This window comes from Rhinolophus sinicus, chromosome 2 (assembly GCF_057876585.1).
Source record: "Rhinolophus sinicus isolate RSI-liver-muscle chromosome 2, RSI-T2T, whole genome shotgun sequence".
Taxonomy (NCBI): domain Eukaryota; kingdom Metazoa; phylum Chordata; class Mammalia; order Chiroptera; family Rhinolophidae; genus Rhinolophus; species Rhinolophus sinicus.
In genome coordinates this window covers 24862147-24872633 of record NC_142502.1, presented here as the reverse complement: position 1 = coordinate 24872633, position 10487 = coordinate 24862147, and the positions used below count along the sequence as shown (strand labels likewise).

At 39.7% G+C, this 10487-nt stretch overlaps 1 protein-coding gene across 2 annotated transcripts in view; it reads right to left on the bottom strand.

Annotated features, from left to right (window-relative positions):
• Window positions 1–1335: 1335 nt before the first annotated feature.
• Window positions 1336–10487, bottom strand: part of IL20RA (interleukin 20 receptor subunit alpha) — a 31837-nt gene continuing 22685 nt past the window's right edge. Inside the window, exons 3-7 of one of the 2 annotated variants that reach the window (XM_019732812.3) lie at window positions 9837–10018; window positions 8452–8627; window positions 7739–7883; window positions 4986–5125; window positions 1336–2232 (exon numbers count right to left, since the gene is read on the bottom strand). In XM_019732812.3, the coding sequence (XP_019588371.3) occupies window positions 1441–2232; window positions 4986–5125; window positions 7739–7883; window positions 8452–8627; window positions 9837–10018 (1435 nt within the window). In that variant the 3' untranslated portion in view covers window positions 1336–1440. The remainder of the gene's footprint in view (window positions 2233–4985; window positions 5126–7738; window positions 7884–8451; window positions 8628–9836; window positions 10019–10487) is intronic. The other variant, XM_019732813.3, reaches the window with a different exon arrangement.

Sequence of the window (10487 nt, the reverse complement as noted above, 5' to 3'; positions counted from 1 at the left end):
AGATTCTGTCATATTTTAAAGCTATATGATTGTAGAATTTAACTCTTTCACTGTGTGGATTTCAAGTTTTTTTCAAAATGTGTCAAAAATCCACAAAAAATAAAAAGTTGATATTTTGACTATTTTATGCATTTAATAACATTTTGAGCTGCTTTGTACATAAATTACATTATTTTTTATTTTAAGCCTTTGTTATATGGTAATAAATTTACCATTACATTGAATTGTAGCAAAAAATACTCAAAACACACTAAGTGGCAGCAATTAAATTTAAGTGTAGATAAATTAGAATCTACTGGCATTGATGACATAAAAAATTTATTACAAAATGTTACACAACATGGCATACAAAACACCTTTGTTGTTGATAGAACAAGCCACAGGAAAATATATCCGAACATCCAGCAAAAGAATTTAATTTTCTAAGTGAATGGTGAAGGAGATGGGAATAGTTACTGGAATTTAACGAGGACAGTGTTGTTTTATGGTACGCTTTAGTTCCCACAATAAATGATGCCAAATTTTAGGACACTTCATCTTACATATTCATTTAACTTATTTCTTTTGTATGTCTTTGTTTACTTATTGATTTTAAGATTATGTGGATGGGGAATATTCATTCATATATATTCCAAGGAGTCTTTGAGGCACTGTTCATTGTAATAGAATAATATAATAGCAACAAGTGCTAAACATGTTCTAGTTTACAGACTATGTAAATATCTTTTAAAAACATATCTCCAGAAATAAATGTAATAGTCTATTATAAAATAAGACTCTTTTTTTTCAGGCCAGTCCCCTACTAGCCTGAGTTGTTAAGAGGACATTTTCTGACTACAAATAATAGTAACAATTTGTGTTTAAACACCGGAGCTCCTCATGAAGCATTAATATGGCCCAAGTAGCCAACAGCATGTGACAGCAGGAAGATCTGTACCTGATTTATTCAGTCTGAACGGATTATTATGATTGAAGAGTGGGTTAGGGTCCTTAAATGTGACCAAGTTGCCACCCACTTAGTGTATGTTTTAAGTATCTCATCCTTCTTCCAATAAAACAATTTCTAAAAATGTAGTATTTAGAAAATGAATATAATTATAGAAAATAATAGACAAAGCAGCCATAATACACCCACCTGAATTCTGCATCCAATTTGGCAAACATTTTTGAATACTTACTGGGTAGAAAGCAATGGCTCAGCCACTGTACCCAGGTGCCCCCCCTCCCATTCTAAGAGATGCACAGCCATGCACCAGCCACCTGTATGAGGCAGAATGAAACAAGTGCTCTGAGAGCAGAGAGAAGAAATAAGGAATTCTCACTGACACAGAAGAATCTGAGTCAACTTCTTTTATCTCAGGTACTTTATTGTTTGGTCACACATGCGTGTGCACTCATGTGCTTTGAACAGTAGGGGTCTGGCAGGGGCAAGTTTGGGCCTTAGTCTTCCATTTGTACATATAATCCCCATTCCTCCAAAAATTGCATGAGATAGATTTCTTCTTCCGGTGGCTTGTCTGGAGCCTGCTCCTCATAGAGTCTCGACAAAAGGCCCTCCTCATCCGCGTGCTCCTTATACTCAGGATTCTCGTATCCTCCTGGGTCGTGTTCAAAGCTAGGTAATGAAGGCAGACACAGCCTGCCAGTCCGAGGGTCCCAGTCGACCAGCGTGGTGGATGGCTCTTCCTCTGGCCCCTCTTCCACATCTCTGTGCTCCTGTGGCAGGTGGTCCAAGTCTCTGAGCTGAGGGGTATATGAATACAGTAGTGTTTGGGGGACTGTGTCCGCCAAAGCTGCCTGTGGATCAAATGATTTCCCTTGTAGGAACATCTCCTCCTGCAAAGTGAGCTCTTGATTTCCAGACCCCATGCAAATGTCAATAGTTCTTATATCATATTCGTATTCAATGACTGTTTTATCTGTGGGTGTTGCTCTGCTGAGTGACTCCTGCTGGGTTAGGGAAGTCCCTTTTGTGCTTTCCTCAGAGTCACAGAGAATGTCCATCAAATGTGAAGCGTACCCTAAGTGCTTCACCTCCATTTCTTCCTGATGGGGCTCTTGGTGCTCGCTGGGCTCATTCAGGTCCAATACATCGTTGCTTTTTTCCATTACACTTAGATCCTTATGAGAAGCTTTAGAATCTTCCAAAATATTGAGAGTGATAAAGTTCATCACAATTTTTTCAGCAGGTACAAAGAATCTTTTTTCAAGTTCATTTCCATAAATCAAAATCTAAAAGAGAGAAGAGAATGGTTTTCACCTTTTCACTTAGAGAGACATTAAAAACAGCTGTTAAGCAGAATTTATACTGTCATCGGATCTATTCTTACCAACTCATGGACGTAAAAGTTATGCTTAGACTATACAGAAAACCTCATTCACATGGAGGCTAGAGACCCAAGACATATAAAATGCATATGGAAGTGAAAAGTGGTTCACTGGGTGGGTATTTGTTCAGGTCAAAGATCAGGGTGTGATTGCCCCCATCTCTAACTGTCTGAGGGTATGCAGGGGAGTTATTTAATTTCTCAAGGCTTGATTTTTGATTCTGCAAAATCAGAATTTGCCACATGAGGAATAGCGAGGACTAAGTGAGATAGAGTTTTTGAAATTGTTTCGTTAACTATAAGTTTACTATGTATTTGTCAAGAAGCTGTGATTACCTGGGCTCTCAGTCCTCTTTTGAATATACTCTGGACGTGAAATGGGAATGGGCATGCACACTGGACTAAAAGGGACATAGCACGTGGGTACGGATGGTTTTACTCCTGCCAGTCACCATCCTATTCATGCTATAATAAAGCCAAAAACGGAAATCCATTGGCCAGTTTATGGCAGATAGAGAAACTCTAAATTATGTCAGGAAAACTTGTTTCAGATTAAAATTTTGTTGGGGATATGTGGAAAGTGCCCGTTTAGGCTGCCGACGATGAGTTATGTTACAATTCACATTGTCTATCCAATGATGTGATTTCATTTAACACTATGAAAGAGGTCCTTCAGCTTCCTTCTTTTACAAATGTTCTGGTTTCAAAAAGTTGCATGTGGTAGTCTATTCTGTAAATTTTCCTCCCAAGAAATCTTCCTATGCCATTAAAAAGCTAACTATAAGACTACCTATATGCAGGCTAATTAAGAGGGACATTTTAAATCTGAACTAATGGGAATACATGAATGTGTCACGTATATGGGAACATATATTTTAATAATTCCCAAGAAATCATTGTTTTATGGTTAAAATGTGCTCAGCCTTTCAAATCCCTTTGGTGCATGGTGCAGAAGGATAAGGTTTATTCCTTTTCCTTTCTTGCTTCTCCTTACTGTGAATGATTAAGTCCCGGCCATTTTCCTCCTAAATGTGTTTCCGTTCCATGTCTTGGTCTCCAGTCCTATATCCCACTCTCCTCTTTTAGACTCTCACCTTCTCTCGTTTGGAAAATTGCCACAGTCTCTCTTTTTTTTTTAATTAAATTTATTGGGGTGACAATTGTTAGTAATATTACATAGATTTCAGGTGTACAATTCTGTATTACATCATCTCTAAATCCCATTGTGTGTTCATCACCCAGAGTCAGTTCTCCTTCCATCACCATATATTCGATCCCCCTTACCCTCATCTCCCACCCCCCATCCCCCACCCCTCTTACCCTCTGGCAACCACCAAACCATTGTCTGTGTCTATGAGTTTCTGTTTCTCATTTGTTTGTCTTGTTCTTTTGTTGCTTTTGGTTTATATACCACATATCAGTGAAATCACATGGTTCTCTGCTTTTTCTGTCTGACTTATTTTGCTCAGCATTACACTCTCAAGATCCATCCATGTTGTCACAAATGTTCCTATATCATCTTTTCTTACCACCGAATAGTATTCCATTGTGTATATATACCACAACTTCTTCATCCATTCATCTATCAAAGGACATTTTGGTTGTTTCCATGTCTTGGCCACCGTAAACTGGACTGCTATTTGTCACCATGTACCAAAGTTAATTCAAAATGGATCAAAGACTTAAGCATAAGACCTGACACAATAAACTGCATAGAAGAAAACATAGGTACTAAACTTATGGATCTTGGGTTCAAAGAGCATTTTATGAATTTGACTCCAAAGGCAATGGAAGTAAAAGCTAAAATAAACGAATGGGACTATATGAAACTTAAAAGCTTCTGCACAGCAAAAGAAACCATTGACAAAATAAAGAGGCCACCAACTGAATGGGAGAAGATTTTTGCAAACAGTGCCACAGTCTCTTAGCAGCTTTACTTGTTTCTAGTCTTACTTCCCCTAAAGCTGTCTTAGACCTAACAACCAGTTGGATCTAAGACACTCCGAACACAAAACCCTGCAGAGATTTCTCTTTGCCAGCAGAACAAAGCCCAAGCTCCTTAGAATAACACCCCAGTTCTCCCCTTACCTGGTCCTACTACCCACTCTCCAGTCTCATCTTTCATGACTCCTCATCAGGAACCCTATGATTTAGCGATAATATGTGGTTTCCCAAACAGCTACCCACCTCTGCTCCTGCTGTTTCTTCTGCCTGCAGGAGGTGCCCTGGCTCTTACTCACTGTTCATAACCACGCCCAGGCATGAAACTTCTCCTGAGCCCCCATGTAGGGTTTCAGTGCCTTCCCTGTACCCCCGGCATGCCCAGTGTCTGCTTTCATCTTAGCCTTCACATATCATTTTGAAATTCTCGTCTCCAAGTAGACTTGAACCTCTGAAAGGGCAGGAATCATGATTTAAATTCTCTTGTACCTCAAGACCTTGTCTAATCTGGTCATTAAATATAAAAATCTTTGTCAAAGTTAAGGACTCTTTCTCTTTGGTGATGTTAGTGAGTTCATCTAGTAGAGAAAGTGTTTTTGATTCATCAACTCTTTCATTTTAAACTCACTCTGCCCATAAAAGGAACAGTATCTATTTGAGAGCCTCCTTTTCTAGCTTCCTGGAGGCGTTATGACTCCTACCACACCTACCACTCACCAAATTTGCTGGGTGTTTCTCTTTGCCAACACGGATGTATCTGTACGCGGAGAAGCCCATCACAAAAAAAATAAACACGGTAACAGATACGGGCAAAACATACCAGAAGACGATTTTAACCTCCAATGCTGATGTTTGACCTGTAAAAATAAAAGGGAAGAGGGGTAGACAGTTGTGATTTGGTGTGGTGGGAAAACATTGCAATGTCAAGAGGCAGATCACTTAAATTTAGGAATTCAGTTTTCTCATTTATAAATTGAGAAGCTTGAGCTAAATACTATAAGGGGTCTCAGAATTCATTCTCTCTCTGAGAATAGGAGGTCTTAAGGAGGCATCTGGACTCGTCTCAAACCTTTAGAGTAAGGATGAGTTAAAACCCAAGTCAGCAGCTATTCCAACATTTTATGTCTGGCTATGAGATTCATGCTGGTTGTTATAGTTGAAGGTAAATATGTCTGAAATTAAAGCAACTCACAGCACTTCAAACAACAAAACTCTCTTGTGGAAGACCCCACTAAGTGGCCCCACTTTTCCATGCCATTCATTTAACTCAATCTTTTCCATGTATTTAGTAGAGGACAGGAATATACATTGTCACCTTCTATGTGAGTAATGGAACTATCCTCGCGCAAGTTGGCCAGACTTTCTGGGTACATCTGGAGCCTGGGGATCTGTGTAGCGAGGTGGCTGAGCTGGTATGTACTGAGAATGGCAGTAACTCCCCGCCAGGGCCTGCTGTGCTGTACATTCGCGTTGAGTAAAAGTCCACAGGGAATGAAAAGACCTGGTGAATAGTTTTAAGGAAAATTGTCCTGGCCCACCACTGATCAGAGTGTACAGTTGATGAACAGGGCTCATTGTGACTAATTTATGTTGGTTAAGCTTCTATGGGAAACTTGGAAGTTGCGATGGTTAATTCTGTGTGTCAGTTTGGCTAGGTCACGATACCCAGGTTTTGGTCAAATATTATTCTAGGTGTTTCTGTGAAGGCATTTTTTAGATGAGACTAGCATTTAAATGAGTAGACCTGAGCAAAGAAGATTACCAGGAATGGGGTGCAAATGCAGGCTCTTGCACCCCGAACAATTCCTGAAGAGCCCATCTATCACCAGGTTCCACACAGAAAGGTGCCAACACCGCAACGCAGATGTTGCAGGGGCCTTGGCACCACGTGCCTCTACTGAAGGCTACAGCTTAGTCCAGTCCTCCTGAAACAATCCCTGGTTTTGGGACTGAACTTGCCCGAATTAAAAAAGAGCCATGACCACAACGACCAGTGGCACTTAAAGTACATTAGCACATGTTGGCTCCACTAAACCTAATATGCTGTATCTGTATTGGAAGATTGTGGAGAGAAGAAATAGTTTTCAAAGTACAGTCCCTCAAAAAAGATAATACTGATTTTTTTAAAAAGTAGGTCCTCAGAGCAGTGTCTTGGAAAGGTATTTGGGGTAATCTAACATCTGGGATATCATGGAAAAGGTCAGAACCTGAAATGGGGCCTCCTCCTTCTTTTGTTTCCTTTCCTAGGCTAGTGAGAAAGTCGCTCCATCTGCTTACAGGGAAGTATTTAATTTAATCTGACTCTAGTGGCGTTAGCTGTGCCAACTGCTTAAATGACTTCCATTGGAAATTGATTCCAACCATTTGGCCACTGACCAAGCTGTTAGTAAACAGGGTACTTTTTCCAAATGCAAAAATGATTTCTTCAATCCGCTTTGGTTTGCCTTTTGCTTGCTTGGCATTTTAGTTTTATTTGACATAAGGTAGAGAACCCTTCATTTTAAAAGGAAAGGTATGATAAGGACAGATTAAAAAATAACGCATTTCACTTTTGATACGTACTCACAAATTTCCCTTTTTATTCCTCGGGACAGTTTCATCATGAAATGTGGGAAGCGTGAGGGAAAAGGAAAGCAGGGGTTCTGTCAGTGTGCCTATCCCATAGCTGGCGACAGAACCAAGGCTTGGGGGCAAAGGTTGTGACATCTGTCTTATGCCAGCATGTTTGGAAGAGAGAAACAGAAGAATAATGGATGAAGAGTCATTCGATGATGGCAAACTTGAGGATTTATTTTTAATTTTCAGGTTTTGAGTTTCACCTTGGGGGAAGAATGTATAAACAAATGTCAAGCTCCTAACTCTCTGTCTTCGACTAGGAAAGAGACTCTTCACCCATAGTTCCTTGGCAGCCAAGTTCAGAAAACACGAGAAAGAGGCAAATAAAAGGAAGGAGAGAGAGGCAACTGCAAGAATGAGGCAGTAATTACTGATTTGCGGATCCCAGACCTTTGTTCAGTCAATGACATATGAACGAAACTTGCGGAGCCTGTAATTTATATTCCTGATGGGGAGCGAAGGATTCTGTCTTAAAGTGTTTTTAAGATAATGTTTTGTTCCTAGCAATAAAATTGTCTGATGTTCTTGAAGACCACAGAACTTCTATTGACCAGAGTGTAATTTTAAAGAAGGAAAAAGATGTGTGAAAAATTCCTAGGTGTTATTTTAACAAGGCAGAGACTTGTTGGCAGCAAACGCCAGGACCGGTGAAAACACTCCCTAATGTTGGCCAAGTTCAATGGCAGAGGCCCAGGCTGCTCAATGCATTTCTGGTGATGGCTGTTTCTGCCTTTGCCTCAACCTGTTTCTGTAGAAATGGATCTGACCAAACCTTGTCTACACGGTCATCCTTCCTTCTAGTTTTCTCAGGTTTCCTTCCTCAGAGCAGATGAGATTTTTTTTTTTAAGGTTACCTTTCAATGTACTGACACACTGCTTCTTGGAAGGCTGAGCAAGGCGAGGAGGCCCTGGCACGAAGGACTCCACCTGGACGCAGTACAGAGTGTCCGGCTCCAGCCAGCTGAGCACCAGCGTGTGGTTGGTAACACACTGGGACCACTAGGTTAGGGAATTGCAAACAGCAGTTAGAGGCAAAGATTTCCAGTACCACTCCAGACAAATTACAGGGAAATAGAAGACCGAGCTACCATGAAATCCTTTCCTATCACTAAAAACTTTCTTTTCAACAACAGCCTTAAAATACCCCTTTCCTTCAGCTAGGCAGAGCATGATCAGGAACTGGAATTCTGGGAACAATGCTACATAATAACATATGGATGCGTTTCTTATTCAACTTTGTCCCGTGTTCCTGGTAACACTTTTTTTTCTTTCTTGGAGAGTGAGTGACAGATGTTCTACAAGTAAAAGCTGTCCATCAAAGTGAGGTGGGCAACTACTCCAATAGCAACATCATATCACACCCCATTAGCAGAGAGTTTCTGTAAAGGACATTTGAAGAAAGGTCTTTAAGTTTCTACATAGCAGCTTCAATCGTATCTTAGATGTCATCTCTTTTGAATATCACATCTCCCCATTTCCACATGCAGACAATTAAAACATCAGGCTGCTTGTTCTAGAATTAACTGCAAAAAGTGACAGAGATTATAAGCCCCCATGGCAGGCTTACCGTTCTGTTTGATTTAGTATTATATACAGACACATTATACTTCAGGTTAGAGTATATTTGTTGCATGGAAACAGAACTTTCTTCTGGATTTTTCTTCCACTTCTCTGGAGCCATCAGAACAATAGAAATGGATTTGTCATCAGTAGTCAAAGCAAACTCTGGTGGGCCAATTTGTGCTTAAAGGGAAGGGGAGAGGGAATTACGTTCAGATGTAGAAATCTCCCTGGATAAAAGTACAATGTAATCCTGCTGGGATCAAAGCTCTACCCACCCTCTTATCTGAGGTGCCTCAGAAGGTGGGCCCAAGTTATGCTAGTTCTTGAAACAACCATTTCATGCACCCTGACACAATGTTCAAACAGCTAATTGAAGTTCTGTATTTACTGACGTAGTTTCTTGTTACATGGATAATCAGTACTTGGTGATGGTAAATGCAATGAAAAGTGTTTACACACTCCTGTGACTTAAAATGTTGGTGATGAATAACATTAATATGATTTGGTAAGTAGCAAAAATCAAGCATGGAGAAATGAAGCACTTGCTAAAGACCTTTGGAGATGTGATTGGGATGATCTAAGACAGAGGCTAGCAAAGTTTACCATAAAGGCCCAGGCAGTGAATATTTCAGGACTTGCAAGGCCATAGGATCTCTGTTGCAACTATTATTTAGACTCGTATAAATGTAAAAACTATTCTTAGCTCTTGGCCTGTAGAAAACAGAAAGGAGGGTGATGGTCTGAGGGCATAGCTTGCTGACTTCTGATCTAGAAGGACCCAGGGGAAAGGCTCCAGCTCCACGACCTAAGGGGAACTTGTAAACTTCACCATGTCAGCTTTGAGTGGGTCCTCTATGGGTGAGTCAGCTACAGATCAGGGGCGGAATAATTTAAAAGCAAATACCAGGAAGTTGGTGCCTTAATTCCGAGTTAGACCTAGATATTACATCATCACACTACCAAGTTTATAACAAGAAGAGATTTAGTTTGGTGATCAGAACCATCTTTAACCAATCTCGTGGGCATATATCAATGGTTTATAAACCCACAACATTTTTAAAAAAATCTGTCAGTTGTTAATCAAATTACATAGTTTCCACTAAATAATAAAATAAAACCAAAATTTGAGAATATTGGCATCTAGAATCAATTTTGGATCTGGGAGCAATCTTAGAAATCACTTGGCCAAACGTTTTGTTCTAAAGAGGAGACTGTGCAATCCAGCCTTGGGTTGGTCACTTCACCAGCTGATGGTCAGCGTGTAGAATAAAGCCAAGCAGAGCACTGGCCTCTCGGGCAAGGCTGTCTATGAGGCTGAGACAGGTCCACGCTATGAGGTCAAATGAACTTGATATTAACACGTGTTTAACAGACCATTGTGTTACTTACTTTCTAAGAAAGGATAGAATCGTCCAGTTTCTGCCCATTTGGAACAATTTGTTCCCCACACAGTCTTAACTTTGGCATAATATTGATGTTCATAGTCAGAAGTTTCAGCAGACAGATCACAGTAGGTCCTATTGATATTTCTGCATTCAGATTTATTCAGCCATTTCTTTTGCCCATATCTGCTGAGAAGGAAACTGAATTAATAATGAGGAGCCCTCTATGCTTTACAATAGGAAAAGAAAACCAGTCATTATATAAAACTGAATGGAACTTAAGACCTTTTCTTCAGAACAACAAAAGCGCCTGTCATTTAGATAAAAAAGGATCTACTTTTGCTGCTGGCAATTATTTTCATTAGCTGTCAGGAACGTGAGTCAGAGTTTCTGTAATCACCTTTCTTTTCTGTGAATTATAAAGTGGATAGCACATTTTTGAAAGCATGTATTTTATTATTATTCTTGGGCTACAGTAAAAATTTTACATATTGTATGATCAATTCTTCTAGTAATTATCTATGTAAGTTATTAGTCCACCATGCATACTGAGGTCAGTTTGATTGGTTGTTTTAAGAAAAAAATTAGTCATTTATTTTTCTTGGAAGAAAACTTACCTTGATAGTCTCATAACATTTAAAAATCTATTTTCCATTAA